Source organism: Pongo abelii, chromosome 10 (genome assembly GCF_028885655.2).
Source record: "Pongo abelii isolate AG06213 chromosome 10, NHGRI_mPonAbe1-v2.0_pri, whole genome shotgun sequence".
Lineage (NCBI taxonomy): Eukaryota > Metazoa > Chordata > Mammalia > Primates > Hominidae > Pongo > Pongo abelii.
This window is the reverse complement of record NC_071995.2, coordinates 116496430-116521134: the sequence shown is the minus strand read 5'-3', so window position 1 is coordinate 116521134 and position 24705 is coordinate 116496430. Positions and strand designations below refer to the sequence as shown.

The following is a 24705-nucleotide window of genomic DNA, read 5'->3' as shown; positions in this document are numbered from 1 at the left end:
TCCCATGACCATAGGGGAACCATATTCCTCCCAGGCCAGATCCTGTGTCATGGGAGCTTGGTTTGAGAGGACAGATGCAGGTAACACCTCTTAGATACCTCAGCAGTTCTGTTTTGTACCTGGAGGAAAACTCCTTTGCTTCTTGCAAGAAATCTGTTCTTCAGTCCAAATCTCCCTGTGGTCAAGTTCTTGGGTCATAGTGAGGAGGAAGCCATGTAGGTCTCACCCAGAGAGCCCCGGAATCCTAACTCCTAGTACATGAAGATGTCTGCGATCTGAAGCTTGGCAAGGGTTGGTGGGGGCGGGGTGGGGGTAGTATCCTCTTTCTGGCACCAGAGTGGGATGGAGCCTCATGTAGCTGTGAGAGCCTGGGCTCTGGATCTGGACAAATTGGGTTAGAAGCCCAGTACTGGCCCAGCGCAGTGGCTCATGCCTGTAATTCCAGCACTTTGGGAGGGTGAGGTGGGTGGATCACTTGAGGACAGGAGTTCAAGACCAGCCTGGCCAATATGGTGAAACCCCATCTCTACTAAAAATACAAAAAAAAAAAAAAATTAGCTGGGCTTTGGTGGCACATGCCTATAATCCCAGCTATTTGGGAGGCTGAGGCAGAAGAATGACTTGAACACATGAGGCAGAGGTTGTAGTGAGCCAAGATCATGCCACTGCCCTCCAGCCTGGTCAACAGAGCGAGACTCTGTCTCAAAAAAAAAAAAAAGGAGCTCAGAACTTTCTGGACTCAGTTTCTTCATCTGTAAGATGGAACCACCTGCAAGGCTTGATGTTAATAAGCACTTGTACCTTCATCCAAAGTATAGTTTTGGAGGACACGCTGTGTGTCAGACATTTTTCTAGGCCTTGGAGACAACATTAGCAAGCAAGATTGAGATAGAGCTCATATTCTAGTTGGCAGACAGAGAGCAAGTGAAGAAATTCAGACACCGCTAGAATAAGAATCTCATAAAGTGGCCAGTCCTGTGTGTGGCCCCTAGTAACTATCCCATTAAAAGTAGTAGGTATTTTTCTTGTTCTAGTTATGGCTCCAAAGAATCCCTTGAGACAAGGGTACTGTTAGTCTGCTAGGGCTGCTGTAACAAAATATCACAGACCGAGGGGCTTAAACAATGGAAATTGTATTTTGTCACAGTTCTAGAGGCTGGAAGTCCAAGATCGAGGTGTTGGCAGGGTTGCTTTCTCCTGAGGCCTCTCTCTGTGTCTTGCAGATGGCCATCCTCTTGCTGTGTCCTTACATGGCCACTCCCATACATCCCTGGTGTCTTGTCCTCTTCTTAAAAAGACACCAATCCTATTGGATTAGGGCTTTCCCTTATGATGTCATTTAAGCTTAGTCACCTCTTTAAAGGTTCCATCTCTAAATACAGCCACATTCTGAAGTCCTAGGGGTTAGGACTTCAACATAGGAACTTGAGGGGGACAAAATTCAGCCCATAACATGCATTGATGGTGAGAACCAAGAGAATGTCTTAAGACCAAAAATGCAGTGTGGGGAGAAGGGGCATTTTGGCCAAGTATTCCTTGCACACCTTTTCTCTGGATGCCTTTGATGATGCTGTTGTATGCTCCCTTCTTCAAGGAAGGCTTCATGCTTCCCAGGCCTGGCATCATCATCTTATCCCGATGATGGACACCCTCCTCCACTTGTCAGTGTCATTCTCAAACTTTGTGTGTTTGAGAATTCAAGTCATAGCATTTGTACACTATGACTTATTTATCCCTTTCACTATTGATGGTCATTGAGATGTTCCCAGTGTTTGTGTGGCCCTTATGAATAACGCTGCCATGAACATTCTTACAAAGGTCTTCTTTTGCAGACATGGGCCCTCATTTTGGTTAGATACACGCCTGGGAGTAAAATTGTTGGGTCAGAGCTTACTTTCAGCTTTAGTAGATGCTGCCAAGTCATTTTTCAAAAACGGTTGTACCAATTTACACTCCCACCAGGATTTTAGGAGAATTCTGATTGCCTTATATCTTTGCCAACATTTGTAACTGCCAGTCTATTTTTAGCCATTTGGGTGGGAGCTATACTATAGTTTACTTAACATTTTTTTAGCCAACATCTCCTCCCCCTCCTTTATCTTCTTATTCTTTTTCTCTTCCTTTTTCTCCTTTGTCTTCCTTTTTCTCATCCTTCTTTCTCTTCCTCTTCCTTTTTCTCCTTTGTCTTCCTTTTTCTCATCCTTCTTTCTCTTCCTCCTCTCCTTCTTTTTCTCCTTCTTAGTATCTTTTGCATATAGAAAATAATTACTATGAAATTATAGATTTGACGTGCAAAGGCTATTTCCTGAATTTTATTAAAATGCAAAAAGATGCATCCATGTCTCCTCTAAAAGGACTGCGTATTCCTCCACACTTGGGGAAATGCAGCTTGTGCTATTTCACTGGCTCATCATGCCCCTTTTTTTGCCAGGATCCCGGTTGATTAATGCCATGCGTGGGGAGTGCTCCAGCCAGAAATGAGGGCTATCGCCTGTGGCCAATAACAGAGCAGATTCTCAATAAACATCCCCTTGGTGTTACACTTAACGGGGCTTTGCTTTTCCAAACTGCTCCCTTTCCTGGACTCTGAGCAGCTGAGCTGAGGGCTCGTAAGCTCTGCTGCCCCAGAACATTGTGCATTCTTTGATTTTGAAAAGTCTTTCCTGGAGGCCTCCTCTTGGGTCATTGGATCAGCCCAAGAGCAAAGGATTTAAAAGGGCCAGTTTGATAGGGACAGCTCATAGCCCTGTGTAAGACCAGTGGGCATTTTTCCTGTTTGGGGAAATGGTTACTGGATTAGCATTTTGCTGTACAGGGCGGTCTGCAAGAATGTGTGCTCTTGCCTGTCCTCAAAGCAGGCTTGTGAGGAGCTTGTCTGTTCCCAGCCCTGCCATTTCCTCCCAATTGGCTGGGCCAGATGCTCCAGACACAGTTAATGAGATGCTGAGGGATGTGGCCGGGTAAAGGCTTTTGAGTTCAAGGGGACACAACCCACACGCTCGAGGAAGCTGAGGCCATGTGAGCCAGCGGCTCTGTTTCACTCAGACCCCAGCACACTTTGGGAAGAGGAAATGGTGCAAAGACTAAACATCAGTTTGGGGCTTCCCTTGATGATCTCTGTGATGAAGGCTGGGAGAGGTGGGCTGGTGAAAGGGTATTGATTCAGTTTTCTGAATGTGCAACCACCTGCCAGACCTAGGCCAAGGGTGGCCAGAGGCTGACAAAAGAAACTGTCAGAAAGAAAAAGAAATTGTGTTTCTGTCCTTGAAGAGCCCTTACCTGGGAATTAACTGGGAAGATGCTGCTAAACCAGCCCTCCTGACTTGCAGATGGAGACTGGGTCACATTCCTTTAGAATTCCCCACAAATAGAAGATGTCACATTGTCCTTGCTTGAGGTGGGATACGTGGGCTAGGGTGAGCATCTGTAGACCCAGCTTCTGGGTCCCTGTCTTATGCTAGATGGTGAGGATACAGGCCCTTTTTGTGTGATGGGCACCGGCCCTAGGGGAGACAGACATTCCTCTGGTAACCACATAAGTAAATGTAGAATTCCAGCTGGGATGCATTCTAAGAAGGAAAGCAGGTGGTGCTGGGTGCAGGTGTAACCAGGAGATCTGGCTGGTTTGGGAGTTAAGGATGGCATCTCTAAGGAAGTGGTACCTTAATGATGAGTAGGATACCACTAACAAGCAGAATGGGGAATAATGTCCCAGGCAGCAGGAACAGCATGTGCAAAGGCCCTGAGGTAGAGAATTTAGTGTGGTCAAGGACCAGAAAGATGACCAGAACAGCTAGGGTCCAAGATGACACAAGAAGTTGGAGGGTAGGTGTGGAGGGTCCTAGGAAGCTTTTATAGACCACAAGAAGAGAGAACAACTGGAAAGCTTTGTGGGGTTTTAAGCAGAGGAGTGACATGATACAATGTATACTTTTTAAAGCCTGCCTTTGACTGCTGGGTAGAGAATACATTGTAAAGAATCCAAAGTGGGATCCAGTTACTCAACCATGAAAAGTCATTTACTGGTGATCCATGCTAGAACATGGATGAGCCTCAAAAACATCGTACTGAGTGAAGAAGCCAAACACAAAAGGCCACATCTTGTAGGATTCCATTTATATGCAATGTCCAGAATAGGCAAATCCATAGAGAGAGAAAGTTGATTGGTGGTCTCAGGGGCTGGAGGAAAGGGGAAATGGGAGTGACTAATGAGTAAGGGACTTCCTTTTCTTGTTTTTTTTTTTTTTGAGACGGAGTCTCACTCTGTCCCCCAGGCTGGAGTGCAGTAGCGCGATCTCGGCTCACTGCAAGCTCTGCCTCCCAGGTTCACGCCATTCTCCTGCCTCAGCCTCCAGAGTAGCTGGGACTACAGGTGCCCGCCACGACGCCCGGCTAATTTTTTCTATTTTTTAGTAGAGACGGGGTTTCACCGTGTTCCTTTTGAAGTGGTGAGCATTTGGAACTAGATAGAGGTTGTGATCTTCTGATATTGTGAATGAACTTAATGCTACTGAGTTATTCAATTTAAAATGGTGAATTTTATGTTATGTGAATTTCACCTTAACATAACAAAAAAGCAAAAACGGAACCAAATGCAAGTGAGTCTGGGATTCTAGCGAGGAGGCAGCGGCAGCCCAGGTGAGAGGAAGGTGGTGGCTTGGACCAGAATGATGCGGCTAGAGATGGAGAGTAATGAACTCATTCAAAGACAATGTAAGATTTCTCAGGATCCTTTTAGTTTTGATACTCTATGTAAATTGGGCATCAGAAAAGTGGGAAGAGTTTTCCCAGATTCCAACACTGGAAGAGTCCTTTGCTGTACTTGGGAAACAAATGCATTTTCCTAAGTATAGGTGATGGCCTGAAGCTGAGTGTCTTTCCCTAACGTAGATGTGCAGCTTTGGCTTAGCCCAGCCCCTCTGCACAGCTTACCTTGTCAGGGAGCCCTGACTTGCTGGCCCATCCAGAAAGCACCACGGTACACCCAGGGATGATATAGCCCCAGAGGATGGGGCTTCCCTTTCCAATGTTTTGTGCCATCTCATTTTGTTGATTTTCTCTGAATTGGCCTTATTTCCAGATGAGACATCTGTGTGACAGATATCTAATATCCTACAAAGATCATGGGAAAGAATGTTCTTTTTAACTGCATCCGTGGGATATACTGCAAAATATTCACTAAATCTTAAGTACACAGTCACAGTCATTAGAAACAGTCATTTGTGTCTGTTTTTTCCCCTCTGACCATGCCTTGGTAATGAGGGTGGATGGAAAGGCGAATCCCACATCTTGTCCATGAAGGCTTCCTTGATGGGTAGGAAGCGATATGGGATTTCTCTCCACCCTACTCTAATCAAATAGCCATGTATTCTCTCGTTTTCTTTTACTCCCATTCTCTCTTCTGCCCTTCTTTCTCTCCATCTTTTCATCCCAGCATTCTTCCCTTTTCCATCCTTCCTTCCTCTTTCCATCTGTCCATCCTTCCATTCTCCCATTTTCTCCATTCCTTTATCCATTCTTCTGTCTTCCCATTCTCACTTTTATTCTATCCATTTATCCTTTCATTCTTTCATCTTCCTCCCCCATCCTCCCTTCCTTTTATCTGTGTTCCCATCCTCCCATCCTCTCTGTCCTTCATCAATTCCATCTTTCCACTTTTTCACCCTTCCTTCCTTCTTTCCATTCTTCTATCCATCCATCTTTTCATCCATCCTTCTGTCCAACTAACCCTTATTTAGATATACCCCTTCTCTCCTCCATCTGTGGTCATGGTTGGTGAAACAGATTGACTCTGAGGTCATTGAGCTCCTGCTAAACTTGTGCTGGGTCAGACTTGGTTCTTCTTGCCAGAGGATCTGGTCTTGTCACTTGGCTCAGTGCCTCAAGGCTCCTGTCGGGGTTTTGGAGATGATGGTGGTTATCTATCACCAGAGGGTTTTGCTGTGTCCTCTTCACTCACTAAGGGCCATGGTAGATTGAAAGTTTGTTGGAAATCGCCGGGTGCAGTGGCTCACACCTGTAATCCCAGCACTTTGGGAAGCCGAGGCGGGCGGATCACAAGGTCAGGGGTTTGACACCAGCCTGGCCAACATAGTGAAACCCCATCTCTATTAAAAACACAAAAATTAGCTGGGCGTGGTGGACACGTCCATAGTCCCAGCTACTTGGGAGGCTGAGGCAGGAGAATCCCTTGAACCCTGGAGGCGGAGGTTATGGTGAGCCAAGATGGTACCACTGCACTTCAGCCTGGGTGACAGAGCAAGACTCCATCTCAAAAAAAAAAAAAAAGTTTGTTGGATATTTCGGGTGAAAATTGCAGCTTGGCTTCAATGTTGACTTCTTCCAGTCTATTTCTATAGCTATACAGACATCTGATTTGACCTGGTCATAGTGACTTTAATAACAGGTGACATCACCTGAACCCTCACTCTGTGCTGGGTCCCATGCCAAGCTTGTTATCTCATAGAATTCTCACAATAGCCTCCTGAGATTGGTGTTAGTATTCTCCCCATTGCCCAGATGAGGAAACTGAGATCACTTTCTCAAGGTCACAATCAGAACTTAAGTCCCAGTCTCTCTGACCCCAGAGCCTATGAGTTTAACCACTAAATTACACTGTATCTGTGGGATATACTGCAAAATATTCACTAAATCTTAAGTACACAGTCACAGTCATTAGGAATAGTCATTTGTGTCCATGTATGGATGTTTCTTTGAATCTTCAACATTGAGCATTTGCGTGGGATGAAATGGCACCCCTTCCCCCGCCACCTTGCTTTCCTTTCTTCTCTGACAATGGGCAGGAGAGAGTCCGCCAGTATGTGCTGCTATAACTGGAAGCTCCTTTCTGATCCTCGCCATGGGCCCCTGGGGAGATAAGCGGAGGTGGTGTTCCAGGCACTAAGGGGACTTTGCAGGCATGCTTAGACTTCCTCAAGCCAGCGAGCAGCAGGCCTCCTGCACAGTGGGGCTTTTTTTTTTTTTATTACTATACTTTAAGTTTTAGGGTACATGTGCACAATGTGCAGGTTAGTTACATATGTATACATGTGCCATGCTGGTGTGCTGCACCCATTAACTCGCCATGTAGCATTAGGTATATCTCCTAATGCTATCCCTCCCCCCTCCCCCCACCCCACAACAGTCCCCAGAGTGTGATGTTCCCCTTCCTGTGTCCATGTGTTCTCATCGTTCAATTCCCATCTATGAGTGAGAACATGCGGTGTTTGGTTTTTTGTCCTTGCGATAGTTTACTGAGAATGATGATTTCCAATTTCATCCATGTCCCTACAAAGGACATGAACTCATCATTTTTGATGGCTGCATAGTATTCCATAGTGTATATATGCCACATTTTCTTAATCCAGTCTATCATTGTTGGACATTTGGGTTTGTTCCAAGTCTTTGCTGTTGTGAATAGTGCCGCAATAAACATACGTGTGCATGTGTCTTTATAGCAGCATGATTTATAGTCCTTTGGGTATATACCCAGTAATGGGATGGCTGGATCAAATGGTATTTCTAGTTCTAGATCCCTGAGGAATCGCCACACTGACTTCCACAATGGTTGAACTAGTTTACAGTCCCACCAACAGTGTAAAAGTGTTCCTATTTCTCCACATCCTCTCCAGCACCTGTAGTTTCCTGACTTTTTAATGATCGCCATTCTAACTGGTGTGAGATGGTATCTCATTGTGGTTTTGATTTGCATTTCTCTGATGGCCAGTGATGATGAGCAGTGGGGCTTTTAACCTGCTTGTGTGGGTTGCCCCCAGACTTAAACCAACAGACTTTTCTGAACTCTCCATCCAGGATTCTGAAAATCTGCAAGGAGGCTGTGCTCTGGCCACAAGAGGGCGCCCCACTCCCGGGCAGGCAGGATGGGAGTTTGGGGGAGGTGGGTGGGAGGAGCTGAGAGATTCCTTTTGGATGCAGCTTTGAACCAAGCGCTCTTAAGCACACTCCTTGGGAAGGGAAGAAATGTTTTCAAGCCCACTGAAAAGTTTCATTTCATTCAACTAGTACCAAGCTAAGGGATGAAGGATCCAACAGGGAAAACCACATGGTTCTTGACCTCAAGGAGCCTACAGTCATGTGTGGAAGGCAAAGAATTAGAAGGGAATGTGATGTGTGCCAGAGTCTTAATCCAGAACGGTCATTTAGTAAGCATTTAATGAGCACCTACTATGTGCCAGGCTTTGTGCTGGTTGTCAAGGATAGGAAAATGAACAGCACAGAGTCATTGCCCTCAAAGACCACAGTCTACTTGGAAGACAGCAAATTTGAAAAAATAGGAAACTGTAGCCATCAATCTGTCTGTCTGTCTGTCTATCTATCTGTCTATCTAATGATCAATCAATCAATCAAGAGAGAGAACTGAGGAGGAACACCCAACCCAGTTTAGGAGGGAAGAAGGAGTATTAGGGAATGCTTCCTGGAGGAAGAACACCCAACCCATGCTGAAATGAATTAGGATATCAAGGAAGACTTCCTGGAGGAGAGGAATCAGAGCCAAGTCATAAAAGACAAATAGGGTTTAACCAGGCAAAGCAATGGAGGGTATTACAGGTGGTGGAGACAGCATATACAAAGAGTGAGAAGGCCCCAGGGTCAGACCAAGGTGTGTGTGTGGGTAGATATTGGGTACCATGTTAAGGAAATTGGGTCTTTTCCAGCATGTGATGGAAAAGCAGGTCCTAAGAGAGTGAGGTGAGGGAATGATACATTACCCCAACTCTGTGGTTAGGAGAGGGCATTATACACGTGGTAACATTTGAACTGGACCATGTAGTATGTGCAGGGGTTCACCAGGTGGAGGAGGGAGAGAAACGGTAGAAACACTCTGTAACGGGCAGCTTTGCCATTCCGTGGGGGCCACTGAACAGGGACTCTCCTGGGTCCCTGCCCTGTCTCCTTCATGTATTACAGCATTTTTCTCTTTAGTTACTCCAGAGCAAAAGGGCTCAGTGCTAGAGACAGGGGGGCAAAGGGAAATATCTGCGTGGGGTTTCTGGGTGGTTCTGGTGAAAGGGTTCCAAGAAAGAGGTGGATGAAGCAAAATGAATATTTGGGGCTCAGTTCTTGGCCACCCCAGTGCCTCTGACCTGAGCGTGTCCCAAATCGAGCTGCTCAGGATAACTGGCCTCGGGGTGGCTGATGATGTGGGGTTGGGACTGACACTCAGGGTCTGGTGTGGGTGCAGTTGAGGGATGTACCCTAGTGCCATACTGCCTGGTTTCAGGGCTGGCACCACCTTCACCACATCCCTTATCTTCTCATTGCTTTGGTGTCCTCATCATTGGAGAGAAGATAATAACAGCATCTCCCACCTAAGGTTACTATGGCGCTTAAGTGAGGTCATACATGAAAAGCACTTGATACAGTCCCTAGGACACGGTTGGCACTCAAATCAAAGCAGCAGTAACAGTGGCTGTTGTTGCTGTTATTATTATGGTGAAGCCTCCTGTTTGATAAAGTTGAAAAATTTTAAATGTCCATGTTTTATGCTTATAATTTCAGAGCTGTTTTCTCTCCGTTTCAGATCAAAGCTTAATCAGCACCTTGCTGGAATCCTTGTTTTTAGTGTCTCCTTTCCATCTCTTTCTCAGTATGAGAGGTCCTGTTGGAAATGGAATAATTTCACCTCCTAATAATCTGTTGGCAAGGAAGATGCCTAGAAAAAAAGAAACAATTCGAAAAGAATCTTAAATACTCTGCTTTTTTTAAATTTCAGCAACAGACTGTGAATAATTGCTAACCCCCTCACTTTCTTTATCATTTTTTAATTTTATTATTATCGTTATTATTATTTTAGAGACAGGATCTCACTATGTCACCCAGGCTGGAGTGCAGCGATACAACCATAGCTCACTACAGCCTCAAACTCCTGGTCTCAAGTGATCCTCCCACCTCAGCCTCCTGAGTAGCTGGGACTGCAGGCACATGCCTCCAAACCCGGCTAATTTCTTAATTTTTTATAGAGACAGGGTCTTGCTATGTTGCCCAGGCTGGTCTCAAACTCCTGGCCTCAAGTTATTCTCCCACCTTAGCTCCCCAAAGTGCTGGGATTATAGAGATGAAACACTGCACTCAGCCCTCTTTTTTTTTTTTTTAATTTTAGCAATGTATTTTACTTAACCCAACATTTGATGCATACAAAAGTATTGTTAGGTATTGTCCATTGTTATTATTTTTTTCATTCTAAGCCTATTTCAGGCAAGCCTTGCCACAATTCAAGTGGTCATGTGGACGAGTAGCTCTGTTATTGGACAGGGTAGCTCTATACTAAGAAATGGCCAGGATGTGACAGATCCATTCTTGAGGGCGTAGTTATTCTCAGCCTTAAGTATACATTGCACTTTTTTTGAAAGTATCAAATTTTGTCATAAGCTTAACTCTGATGGATACTTGCACTCATAACACATTTCTATTAATTAATTGTTTAAATATCATACCATTACCCATTTCAGTGAGTTACCTATATATTTCCTTACCTTTATGATTCTGTGTAAAGGAGAACCCCTGGCTTTATTGCACAATTGTTGCCATGAATGCACCATGTTGTAGGCAGAAGGCAGATGCTCACCCACTGGTGGGGTGAGACCAATGCCTGTGTGTACGATTGAGATCAGACATCACCCCTCTCTCTTCTCTTGAATGAATCCATAACTGGCCATGGATCAAATGCTGTGAGCTGAGGGGTCCCTGGAAGAGCTCTTCTTTACCTTCCTTCCTTTTACCATTTAGAGATCATTCAACAAATATTTAAATTCCTGCTCTGTGTGACTCATTTTGCTGGGCACAGAGTGTACAAAGAATACCATTCAATCTCCTGGGTCTTGAAGAGTCCCCAAGAGAAGAACCAAACTTTCCAGAAGCTTCTGCTTGGTTTCTGCTGCAGATTCTTTCTTCTGAAGGAACTATCAGACAGATCTCCATAATATAATAATAATAATTCATGTTTATACTTTGTATTAATTCACTTACGGGCATTTTTTTAATCCTCTCCACAATTCTCCAAAGAAGGACTCTTTTGTAGGCAAGAGAACTGAGGCTTGAGAAGTTTAATGTACTCACCCGGGGGTGGTGAGACCAGTTATTTGAATCTGGGGAGTCTGGCCCCAGAATAGTGTAATTCCTACAAGCTGTACCTGCTCTCCTCCAGCAATGCTGCTATAGTGGACACAGCGATGAAGGGTGGGGGCACCCAGGGTCCCTTGTCTATATCACTGTTCTGATCTCTGGCAGCTGCCTGTGAGGCTGTGAGACATCCCATCGGATCCAGCCTATGATCTGGGGGAGCACCCTCCCTCCTGAACTCCTAAGGTGGGCACCATCTGAGGCTCCTGGTAGGCACTGGACCAAGAGCTAGACAGGGCCGTGGCTGGGCTGGGAAGAAGGAGCCCAGCACCAGAAGTCTTGAGCAAGAGGAAGCATTTCCAGAAGAGGCACTGTGTTCCTACCGTAGGCTTAGTCTACTTAGATCTCTTGAAAGTCATCAGGCTTAACATCTACAGAAATGCACTGATTATTGTTACATGGAGGAAGGGCAGTGGATTTGGGGATTAAACACATAGATGGTGAATGCCACCTTGACACGGATCTGGACTCACTTGAGGACAGCCTGGGATTTGCTGTTTTTGTCAAATGGCCAAAGGGCAGCTTGGCCACGGGTTGGGGGCTTGGAGCTCTGGGGACTCGACATGTTTAGGCAAAAGTTGTGGGATTGGAGTTGGAAGCTGAACTTGACCCTGGCTCTCTAGAGCTTCTCTAGGGAGCTGGGTGAAAAAGAATGGCTGAAGTGTTTGCTTGTGCTCCATGGTGGAATGAGCTTCTTAGAGGGACCTAGGGGTGAGAGGGTAAACCCTTTTTGCCCGGCCCCTGTGTCTCTACCTAAAAGCCTGTGGGCTCTTTTAATTTCTCCCTGTGGGTTTTGGACCCCTCATGGGAAACACAAGGCTGGGCCTCCCTGCTGTACCTTTGTGCACCTATGGATATATTTCCTTTTCCTCTTTTTCTGTCTCCCTTTCAGAGCCAAGAAGAAGAGCAAACCCTTGAACCTCAAGATCCACAGCAGCGTAGGCAGCTGCGAGAACATCCCCTCTCAGCAGCGCTCCCCGCTGCTGTCTGAGCGCTCCCTCCGCTCCTTCTTTGTGGGACATGCACCTTTCCTGCCTTCCACCCCTCCTGTTCACACTGAGGCCAACTTCTCTGCAAGTAAGTCACCCGCCGGGCTGCACTGGGAACGCTTGCCGCACTGCCTCCTTCTCCCCAGCACCTGCTGTCCTCTGTGCCAGGTGCAAACTCTCTTTTCTTTATCTCGAGGGCTTGTGAAATGCTCACTGATAGAGCTTCACCCATCCTCTGCCCACGGCCCCCCCCCATCTGCCTATGCCACTCATGCCCATTTGGATGGTTTTTGAGGGGGGCATAATTGACACTAGGGAGGTTGACTGGATGTTGTCGTTGGTCCCCGGTTCCTGCTCTTTCCCCTGAAGGTGTGAAGGAAAGATAGAGGAAAGCAAGCAGGCATTCAGGGAGGCACCCGCCCTCTCTCTCCCTCCTCCCAGCTGTCTCTCAGCTGCCTGATTACAGGATTTTTCTTGGCTGCTGTGGCTAAGGCATCTATGATTAAGTTTTGTATTTTTTTCCCCACTCAGGTCAACATATATAACCTTTACATCTCAAAGATATATTTGGGTTCAAATGGGGTTGAGCATGGCCTGAGGTGGTTTACTTTCTGCTCTTACGAATTTCTGCTGGAGACAGGGTGGTTATTACTTGGAGCAGAAATGGAACCTTTTGGTGATGTAGGGCTGAGGTTTCAGAAGGCGTTTAATCTTCTCTACCCAGAGGCCCGATTTGCTGAACAGGCACAGACGTGGTCAGAGGGGCACCCCCCTGAATAAAGCCCAGCCAGTCCTCCAGCCAAGACAGCAACTTTTATTGATTGGTTGCTGAAGAGAAGGAAGGGCTCTGAGAATGTAGAAGAAATAACCCCTGGACCTTAATTCAGCCACAGGCTGTGCACGTTGTGTTGCTGCTCTGAGAAATGATGAGACATGTTCACTGAGCACTGATACATGCTAATCACTCACAGGCAGGGCCCCATTTAGTTCTTGCAACAATCCCTCATGCAGTTGGATTATTCCCATTGTACAGAAGGAGAAACTGAGGCCCAGGGATGTCAAAGAACTTGCTCAAAGTCACACAGGTTTTGAGTATTTGAGCTGGGATTTGAATTCGGTTCTTTCTAATGCATCACACATCATTTGATAACCATGACTGCTCAAATACCCAGCAGAATGCCTGTCTCTAAATATGGGGTTTTCTTCATTACTTTTACCTAAGGGTTCTTACACTTGGAGAATTTGACAAGATCTATTAATTCTGTGCCTGGAAAAAAAGGCAGGCACAGGTAATATCCAACATCCCGCTAGATGGTTAGGCTGGGGCCCGAATAGTGAGCTTGGTTTATAGCCCGTAGGTGTTTATGGCGCATCCATGGTAGGAATCAGCTGAGGGCATGGACTGATGAACCATGTGGACATCTGTTAGGAGTCGATCCAGAGACTGCCTTGTCTCGGTGCCCAGGTTAGGCAGGCTGTAAATCAAGCAAACTAAAATAGCACCCACGACTCCCAGGTCCACACCAGAAGGCCGATTTATTAATTTGTCCAGAGAAATCACTGCCAGAGAGAGCACCCTTCATGAGGGTGGGCCTACATGGTAGTCAAAGAGAGTGGCTGCATGAGCGTGAATGAAGAAAAGCATGATAGTGACATGTCCAGTGTGTAGCAACAGCCAGGTGAGGCAGATGTCATGACCAGGAACAGATGCCTGGGTTTGAACCCCAGTTATTCTACTTTTAGGCAATTATGTGTGACCTCAAGTGAGTTCAAAGCCTCTGAACCTCATCTGTTTCCTCATCTTTAAATGGGGACAATAAGAGGTTCATCTTGTAGACAGTTGTGAGGATTAGATGAGCTCATTCATGCCAAGCCTTCTGCACAGTTCCTGGCACACAGTAGGTGCATAATAAATGGTGGCTTTTATGATGATGTTTTATTCTTGAAGCATTTACAGCCTGTGGTCTGATGGTTAATTTGGGGCTTCTGTGGCTAAATGCCTTGCAGTTTACTTCCCGTCCCCACTTCCCCATGACTCTAAGAGTGCTTGGCATTTACATTGGCATGACTCTGGGTGGCTGCCTCTAGCAGCCATCTGTCCTTGGTCATCGCCATCCTGTGAGTGAATGTCAGCTGGGTCCCCTCCAGGGGTTGGCCACTGCTCTGCACTTTAGTTTTGGCCAGAGTAAAAACATCTCCTTCCTGCTTTAAAACAACAACAACAACAACAACAACACGGATTTGAACATTTGAGCCCCCATCCCTACCAAAGAGTTTTTGAGGATTCATCATGGCTTCTAACTTTTTGTTCCCGCCCTGGTCTCCACCTAAGAGGAAAAGCTTTTCTGCTTGCCTGTGGATAGGAGCGAAGTCCTTAATTAAAAGGTGGCTCCCAGCAGTAAGAGGCACCAGGAGCACAACTGCCCCTTGGACAGTCTTGGTTCTTCAAAGAAGTTGCTCTCTGATCTCCCAGAAAGAAGAAAGATAGCATTTGAGTCTCAGTGGAAGAATGAGTGTGTAACCCAAATATTAGCTGAAACCCCAGGGACCAGTTCCCTATCTGTTGATTCTAACAAGTAACAGAAACAGAGGCAGCCTGGTGTGGGGCAGGCAGGTTCATTTGGGAAACGAGATGCTGTCTGTTGGAATCTCAGTGTTGCCGCCGGTTGCCTTTGTGGCCTCTGTCTCTGCCTGGTGTGTTAGCTGCACTATTTCAGTTAAGACTCACCCCAGTCTGTGAGGCAGGTGCTAGAATTCCCATGTTACAGATCAAGAAACAGGCTCAGAATGATGCATGAACTTGTCCATGGGGTTCCTTCTGAATCCAGATCCAATCTAGCCTGCATTGTATCACTTCAACGTGGCAAGTTCCTTTCTCTATCTGGGTCTCAGTTTCCCCAGGGGTATGTACCCCCTGAGGGTCTATTTCAGTGACTCTGAGGTCTAGCCACTGAGTTTTCCTAGGCAAATCTTTTGATGCAATTAGAATGCTGGTTTTGGGGACTCTGGGTGGGGCTTGAGTTTGGGAGGAACACAGCTACCAGGTGCCGACTCCTTGTTTGTAATAGTTCCCATTCCCACGCCACCGTGAATTCCAGAAGAGAACTCCCTGCTTTTGGGTCCTGGTGGCAGCCTTACTCCTGCTGAGCCAGCCAAGGGGGCCCCTGGGGCTGCATCCCTGCCAGGCTCAGTCTGTCTGCCTGTTTGCCACTGTCGGCTCTGGCTCTGGTCTGTACTGTGAAGGGTGGTGACACGCCATCTTGTTACCCCATGATGGTAACGCCTGGGGACAGCGTTAGGCAGATCTGGCTGTAGTGTGGCCAAGCCTCACAACCTCAGGGTGCCCAGCCACCTTGAGTGGGCTGCGAGAAGGACAACACCTTCCTGGGTCTTACCCTACTCCCCTGGCCTGGGAGTGGCGAGTGGGGAAAGGGAGGGAGGGGAATGGCAGGAGCCTTTGCTGACGGAGGAATCTGTCTCCAAGGTTCACCAGCCCTTGGGGTTCATAGCCTTACTCAGGTAGGGCTAGAATGAAAGACGTTAGATGCTTTTGTTCACCATGGGAGATATTGACTCAAATTCACCTGCTTCCCAGAGAAATAGAGAGTGGTGGACTTATCTCTCTACCCTTGCTGTATTTATTCTGTGTTGCATTTGGGTGGGCCACCGTGCTCTGGTGGTTTGGTTAGGTGCTTTTCACCAATGGATCATCTTTACTCCAACAATCTGCAAGCTTGTGGGCTCCTTGTAGGCTATCTCTGACCCCAGCTGATGGAGGTCAGGCTTTCTTAAATCCCCTAAAGAAAGGCTACTTCAGAATGAAAGAGTGCCACCTAGATGGAAGGAATAATTGTCATCATTCATTACCAGCTGGTAGAAGTGACTTCGGGTTTAAAGCAACTAACTGGATGCTATTAAGTCACTGGACAAATTACTTAACCTCTTGAGTCTATTTTCTACCTAGCAACAATGCAGTGAGGATACAATGAGAAATGCATGTAAATTCCCTAGCATGGGGACTGGTACTTAGAGCACTGAGTCTCAATAAAGGGTGGCTTTGGGAGCTATTGCTGTATGTTACATGATGAAGTGGCTTGAAACAATGATGAAAACCACGTTAATAATAGCAATCAGCATGTATTGTGTTGACAGTGTTCCAGGCATTGCACAAAGCAGTTTACTTTTATTATTTCATTTAAACTCCGTCATCCTCTATAAGGTAGGTACTACTATTATCCCCATTTTACAGATGAAGAAACTGGGGCTGAGAGAGTTTAAGCAGTTGGCCCATGGTCACAAGGTCAGGAAAGAGGTGAAGTTTGCCATCCTTTTGAATCCTCCACTCTGCAGTGCTAGGTTGTGAAATTGCAATGTCATCTTCATTAAAACTTGCTTGCTCATTAGGTAGGGAACTGAACATGCTCACGTTTTCTCTTCGATGCCCTTGCATCATGGGGGGGAGTGTGTTGTGGGTGACAGCCTTGCTCAAAGCATGCCTCTTTGTCAGTGTGCTGTGCTCACTTAGAAAGCAGCACCCACATTGACTAACCATTTGCTGCTCTACCTAGACTCTGTTGTTATTATTCTAGGGATCTGTTGTCCCAGGTTGTAGCCATCCCTGTAGGGGCCAGGCAGTTACAGAAAGTAGCCAAAATTACAAGCTGCAGGAAGCTCCTGTGACACATTCATCCTGGACATCTCTGGTGGAAGATGAGGAATGACATAGTAATTTTGCCACCTGCAGTTTTCTGGGTGTTTCTTTATTAGCTGCCCATGACTCACTTAGAATGCTGGTTTTGGAAGCTCTGGGTGGGGCTTGGGGTTGGGAGAACACAGCTACCAGGTGCAGCAGCTTCAGGGCAACAGTTACCAAGGGGAACAAGTGACTGATGGTTCCAGAACTTCCCCATCTTGGTCATAATGACACCAGCTGGAGTTACCCACAAGGCCTGGGTCTTATGAAATATTGTCCTTCATGAGGTGTCTTGGCCCCTCTGCTCATCCCTACACTAAGCAACTCCTGCTCTTTGTCCTGGGGACAAGCTAAGAGAGAGTTGACCCTCTTTTGATAGCCTGGCCTTGTGTGTACCTTAAGGCTGAGTCAGAAGCCTGGTTTGTCGAGGAAGGCAGCAGGTAGCAATAAAGACTGATGGAGCAGAACTGCCTACTCCCAAGAAAGCGGCCGCTGGAAGGGTTATAAAGAGACTCAGGATGGGGGTGATTATATAATGGGGTTTAATGAGGCTTAAGGCCAAGGTTCATTACCCGCCAGAAGAGAGGGAGGAGAGGCTCGTGTCTTGACAGAAGTTTGTTGGCTGAACCACAGTCTTGTCTCAGAATTGGAAGATATTTTGAGCAGTTTGGGTTTGACCGGACTCAGTGGTGCCAATTCCAAGGGGAAAGTAGATATCCTATTGGAGTTACCCAAGGGACTTTTCTCCCCCAAAATGAGCTGGGGTTGGTGCTGGTATCTCCTCTTCCCCTGGGGACTCAGCAGACACAGGAGGTATCACATTGCCTGGCATCTTTTAGAAACTCAGGCCCCAGCAGCTTTTTAACGGGTACTGGCCACCTGCTACATGCCAGGCAGGACGTAGATGATTTGCAGACATTAAAATATATAAACCTGGAAATAAACAAAATGCTACAGAACAGTCCCTAAAGAAAAGCACTGATCTCTTGCACTATCCCTCCCCAATCCTGCTTCCCAGAAGCAACCAGCTTAACTCCTTCTGCCTAGTTATTTTGGTGATCACAACCACAATTTAAACCAGGCTCTACCAGGGGTTCTCAAAGTGTGTTCCAGACCACCATCACCACCAGCAGCAGCATCCCAAAGCTTGTTAGAAATGCAAATTCTTGCTCTTCCCCTCCAGCCCTATTGAATCAGAAGTTCTGGGGAGAGGTCCAGCAATCTGAGTTTTCACAAGCTCTCCAGGGAGTTCTGCAGGCTGGCATTTCAGAATCCCCGGGTTATATCACAGTTTTTTTTAAAGCTTTCATTTTGAAGTAATTTCAAATTTACAAAAACGTTGTAAGAACAATACAGGGGACTTCTAGGCCCCTCTTTACTTAGATTCACTGGTTTTTAACATTTTCCTACATTTGCTTTTTTCTCTCCCTCTTTCTTTCTCTAATTTTTGTGGACCATTTGGGACTAGGCTGCATGCTCTCTTACATAACCATGTAGAGTTACCAATTTCAGTAAACTTGACATTGAATCAGTACTTTCATCTTGCCAGATTCCAATTTCAGCAATTGCCCCAATAGTATCCTTTAGAGCAATTTTTTTTTTTTTCTGGTACAGGATCGAATCTGAGGTCACATATTGTGTTTAGCTGTTATGCAAGCTAGAACAGTTTCTTAGCCTTTTTTGTTGTTGTGTATGACTGGCCTCTTTGAGGAGGAGGGGTCAGTTACTTTATAGAACATCTCTCAATTCGGGTCTGCCTGATGTTTCCTGCTGGCTGGACTCAGGCTAGATGTCCTTGGCAGGAAGCCTGCATAAGTGGCGTTGAATCTTTCTTAGTATATCACGTCTTTATAGACAACTCCACTGTGTGGGATCAGGAGACTTAAGGTCCTTCTGTGCCCTGCACACTTGCCCCGTGGATTTCCAGGAAGCCAGGAGCCCAGCCCTCAGCCTTCCTGGTGCTTCTCTGTGATGGGATGGGAGTTATTCCAGATGTAAGTTTCTCTCAATGTGCAAGAAACTGACACAGAAGATAAAGCCTGGATGTAAGCAATTGGCCTTAAGGGACTGCACGTGTGTCAAATTGTCATGACTCGTCTGCAGATGTATCTATTAAATATCTTTATGTTTCAGAGGAGTTTTCAACCTCTTGTGTTGTGTGTTCATTTCCACCCCTGTTTAATGAGGTAGATTTGTCCTTGTCATGGGTTGAATTGTGGCCTCAAAAAGATGTGCCCAAATCCTACCCCACACACCTGTGGATGTGCCCTTATTTGGAAATAGGGTGTTGGCAGATGTGATCAAGTTAAAATGAGGTCATTAGGATGGGCCCTAGTCCAGTATGACTGGTGTCCTCATAAGAAGAGGGAAATTTGGACAGAGATACCAGAATGGCACCAGGTAAAGTTAGGGACAGAGATTGGAGTGATGTGTCTACAAGCCAAGGGACGTCAAGGATTGCCAGAGCCACCAGAAGCTGGGAGAGGCATGAGGACATGCTCTCCTCAAAGCCTCCAGAAAGAACCAACCCTGCTTTGAAAATCAAGAGCCCCCTTAATCTTGGACTTCTGGCCTCTAGAACAGTGAGAGAATAAACCCGTCTTGTTTTAAGCCACCAGTTTTTGGTATTTTATTATAGCAGCCGTAGGAAACCAACGCAGACCTCCTCCTCATTTTCCAAACAAGAATAAGAAAAGGCGGTACCAGGGCCAATCTGTATAATCATGGCAAGTCAATACCTATTCAAAGTCTCAGTGTCACCTTAAATGCCAGCTGGAACAGGGCTTTTTCTCTGAGATACCTACTGGGTTCTGAGACGTACCTGAAAAGACTGTAGCAGCCTGATGTGGGGGAGAGAAGAAAGAGGTGAGGCAGGGGCACCTGCTCCCCAGCCCCAGCAGCTGTGGCCCCGTGGAGATATGGGCCCAGCACTGTGCTGCCAGATTGTTTGATTTGTTCAGAAGTTGGAGATCCTGACTTTTACAAGCACTCTCCCATTTAAAAAATGTTAGCAACCAATTATACTTCCTTTGACACTGTATAAGCCCATATTGGATAACTCCACAGGTTTGCCGGTTGCATTTTGTTTGGGGGCTGCCAATTTTTGATCTCTGTTCTAGAATAGATGTCAGAGCTGCAAAGGGCCTCAGAAATCACTGAGTCCAGCCCCTTGTTTTACAGATGGGGAAACTGAGGCTAGAGAGTAAAAAGGACTTGCCCAGGGCTATAGAGCTGGGGCTTGAACCTGAGTCTCCTGATGCCAACCAATGGCTCTCTCCATTATATCAAGAGGGTTGCAGAACAGCAGTCTCTGCTGCCACTTAAAGTGCTCAGCAACAAGGTGGTGGAAGTTCAAAGGAAGTTAGCGTGTCTTTGTTTAAATGTGACACTTTTTCTGTGTATGGAGGGCTGCTGAAGCATGTGGGTATGAGCTGTATGTGTGTGTGCATGTGTGGGTGTGTATGTTCCATGAGAGGCGACTTCTGGGTTCTTATCATCAGTCTTCTCTTGTCCCTGCCTACACATTTTGTACTTCTTGCCCTAGCAAAAACAGTTTGGGCTCAGCATGCAGTAGACAACCTCGGACCTTTTATTATGATTGCTCTCACCAGGAGTTGTGGCGACCAAAATTGGTAGGTAAGTGGTTGGCGTTAAAAAGCAAGGGGGCCATTTGTGTCTGTTGGAGTTAAGTCCTGATCCTCGGTCAGGTACATGCTGTCAGAGTGGGCAATCCCATTCCCCCTCATCAGGACCTGTGTCTGATTGTTAATGCCTTTGTCCCAGTAACCCCTCTCTTGAGCATCAGCTGATTTCAAAACATCAGCTGATTTCTATCTGCGATAGAACTGTACGGTGTACACAAGACATTCGTATTCCTTATCCATGCCCCCGCATCCCCATTCTGTGGATGAGAAAACTGACGTTCCAAGAGAGGAAAATTCCTGGCTGGCAGTTACATAGTGCATCAGAGGCAAGACTAAAAACCATAACGCCTTCAGACACCAGGTTGCGTGCTCTTCTGCACATAACTTGGCCTGACCTCATTTCTATGAAGTGGTAGGGTTGCAGGAGGGATTGGGTTTGTTTCAATCAAATTTACCCTCTTCCCCAACAAGCCTGGTCCTCTTCTGGCAGCCCCATCTTGCCCATCTATCCAGCTGGGTAAGCCTATATTTAGGTGTGAACTTTGACCGTTCTTTTCCACGATGCCCTATCTTCCATGTCTTGTTGAGTGAGGCTTCTAAATCAGGGGTCAGCAACCTTTTTCTGTAAAAGGCCAGATAGTAAATATTTCCAATTTTGCAGGCCATATGATTTCTGTGACAACTACTTAACTCTGCCATTGTAACACAAAGCATCCAGAGACAATACCAAAACAAATGGATGTGGCTGTGTTTCAATAGAACTTGACTTACAATAACAGGCGGAGGGCCAGATTTGGTTCGTGGGATGTAGACTGTGACCTCTGTCCTTCCACTTTTTTTCGTCTCCTCCTCCATCATCACCACCCTTGTCCAAACTGTGCAATAGTTTCCAAATGGATCATCCTGTATCCACTTTGACCCAAATCCAATCAATTGATGTAATCTTCCCAAAGTGAAAATCTGGCTCTCAACCCCAATTAAGATAAGATTCTACCACATTCTCCCACTGTTCATAGTCTACAGCCCAGATCCTTAATGTGTCACACCAGACCCTGGCTGGCTCCTGTGCTCTCTCTAGCTTCATTTTTCTCTCTCTGCCCCATCACATGAATTCCTTCAATGAACTATGCTCTCTCTTGCCATGAACTCTTAGGCTAGTGGACACCCACACATTATTATCACTTCCATCTGAATTAATGTTTCCTTGGGAAAGCATTGCCTGACATTCTAAGTTAGATCAGTTACACCTTTTCTCATCTCTATACTTTTCTTTAGAAGCACTTAGCACAATGTGCAGGTATATGTGTACTTGTATGAGTATTTGTTTCATGCCTCATTCCTCTAATATCACTTCCACGAAGGCAGTGACTACATCAGTCTTGTTCATCACTGTGCCTGGCATGGAGCTAGCACACACACAAAATAGTTTTGAATAGATAGCAATGAACATTTTTGAGCATTCACTTTGTGTCCAGCACTGTGAACCTTTAGCTACTCAGGATCTAGATGGCAAAGGACAAAGAATTCTACTTGTTGCCCTCCAGAGCTGCAGGGCTGGCTGGGCTTGGCTTCACCCAGGCAGGAACTGAAGTCTCTGGATTTGGATGCAGTCTTTGGATTTATGGATGGTTCTCCTGCTTAACTGACTAGGGAAGCAAGTGTCCAAGAAAAACTGCCCCCAAAACCATTTTGTTGATTGAAAAATAAGCAGCTCTTTATCACTGCATGGTGGTGATGGTGATTGGGATTCATGGTTGGTTACAAGTGACAGGCAACCCAACCTAAGTGTTTTGTTTTGTTTTTAAATATAAAGGTAATTTATTGACACATGTAACTAAAAGGTCCATAGGCTGTGTAGGCTTCAGGTATGGCTGGATCTAAGGGCTCTGTTCATGTTGTGACTTAGTCTCTATCTCTCAGCCCTGCTCTTTTTAGGACGGCTTCACTTTTATGCTCTATGTGGTGAGAAGAAGGCCTCAGCAGTCTCCCCTATTCTAGTCCATAGCAGCAGAGTAAGATTGTTTAGAACTGAGATTCACTCTGAATCCACAGGCTTGACTGTATACTCATCTCAGAACCAATCAGCAGAGCCAGAGAAATGGGATGGATACTTACTGGCTTTATTTGGGCCATGATCTAACCTATGGGCTTAGAAATGGAGAGTTTTGCAGTATTAGTCAGGATTCTGTTAGAGGGATAGAACTAATAGGATATATATGTATCCTATTTTATATATATATATCCTATTTATATATATCCTATTATATATATATATCCTATTTTATATATATACACACACACACACACACACACACACACACAAAGGGGAGTTTATTAAGTATTAACTTACATGATCACAAGGTCCTACAATAGGCTGTCTGCAAGCTGAGGAGCAAGGAGAGCCAGTCTGAGTCCTAGAACTGAAGAACTTAGAGTCTAATATTCAAGGGCAGGAAGCATCCAGCACGGGAGAAAGATGTAGGCTGGGAGGCTAGGCCCATCTCTCCTTTTCCATATTTTTCTACCTGCTTTATATTCACTGGAAGCTGATTAGATTGTACCCACTAGATTAAGGGTGAATCTGCCTTCCCCAGCCTGCTGACTCAAACGTTAATTTCTTTTTTTTTTTTTTTTAGATGGAGTTTCACTCTTATTGCCCAGGCTGGAGTGCAATGGCATGATCTCGGCTCACCACAACCTCCATCTCCTGGGTTCAAGTGATTCTCCTGCCTCAGCCTCCCGAGTAGCTGGGATTACAGGCATGTGCCACCACGCCCAGCTAATTTTGTATTTTTAGTAGAGGTGGGGTTTCTCCTTGTTGGTCAGGCTGGTCTTGAACTCCCAACCTCAGGTGCCACCCACCTCGGCCTCCCAAAGTGCTGAGATTACAGGCATGAGCCACCGTGCCAAGCCACAACTATCCTTCATATAACCAGAAACACACCAATCTCTAACCCAAATACTATTACATAAAGTTAACAATACTTAAATGCTGATATGCAGACAATAAATCTTATGTCACATGATAAAGGAAAAGGAAATAAAATGAAGATATTTTCTTAGTACAAGTGTATACATGCACAAACATGTTTTTAACAAAAGAAGGAGGAAATACTCATGACAGTTACAGTCCTCATTGCTGCAGCTGGTCACGTGGTCATAGCTGGTATTGATGGCTACCTTCTACTACCCATTCTGTATTCCCTTTGCCTTCAGCAGGCATCTCAGCAAGTCGTGGTTTTTTTCCTGGTGGAGTGACACAAACCTTCATTCCTGAAGGGTCCGAGTCATTTGTAGTCCTGCCTGGTTTGTGCTGTTGTAGTTTCCCGTTGATCTTAATCACAGGGCTTGATAATACTCAGAGATGCCCTGTATTCCGTGCATACTCTTCCTTACCTCCATTGTGGAGTAGCAGACTGGTTTCATCTTGATAGTCTGGGTCATTCACCCCAGCCAACATTGTAACTCCCTTCTTAGCCTATTGACTTAAATGTAGGAGGAGCTCAAAGTGTCCAGGTGGCAATTTTAACTTCCAGTTTAGTGGAATCATTGTGTCTCCTGGTGGCAGCGTTCCTCCCTCTGGAACTAAGACCTCTATGCCAGCAGAACGTAATGACGTGGGACCAGGAAGCAAAAACTTTGCTAGTGGATCACTAGGGGTGATGGTGGGTGGTGCCACTTCCACCCCTTGATTCCTGGACCTGTGAATCGTGGCTATGGGAGAAACAGTACCATATATTGGATGCTGATTCAGAGCATACATGGCCTTCTAGAGAACTTTGCCCCATTCCTGCAAAGTATTGTCACCTAGTTGGTGTTGTAATTGTGACTTCAAAAGGCCATTCCACTGTTCTATTCATCCAGCTGCTTCAGGATGATGGGGTATTGCCACCTAGTTGGTGTAGTAATTGTGACTTCAAAAGGCCATTCCACCATTCTATCAATCCAGCTGCTCCAGGATGATGGGGAACATGGTAAGACCAGTGAATTCCATGAGCATGAGCCCATGCCACACTTCTTTAGCTGTAAAGTGAGTGCCTTGGTCAGAGGCAATGCTGTGTGGAATACCATGATGGTGGTGGATAAGCCATTCCGTGAGTCCACGGGTGGTAGTTTTGGCAGAAGCATTGTGTGCAGGAGAGGCAAACCCATATCTGGAGTAAGTGTCTATTCCAGTGAGGACAAACCTCTGCCCTTTCCATGATGGAAGAGGTCCAATATAATCAACCTGCCACCAGGT

The 24705-nt window shown here is 45.9% G+C and overlaps 1 protein-coding gene across 1 annotated transcript in view; it reads left to right on the top strand.

Annotated features, from left to right (window-relative positions):
* Positions 1-24705, top strand: part of KSR2 (kinase suppressor of ras 2) — a 506187-nt gene that overhangs the window by 295588 nt on the left and 185894 nt on the right. The window contains exon 5 of the mRNA XM_063712264.1: positions 12032-12216. Within this exon, the coding sequence (XP_063568334.1) occupies positions 12032-12216 (185 nt within the window). The remainder of the gene's footprint in view (positions 1-12031; positions 12217-24705) is intronic.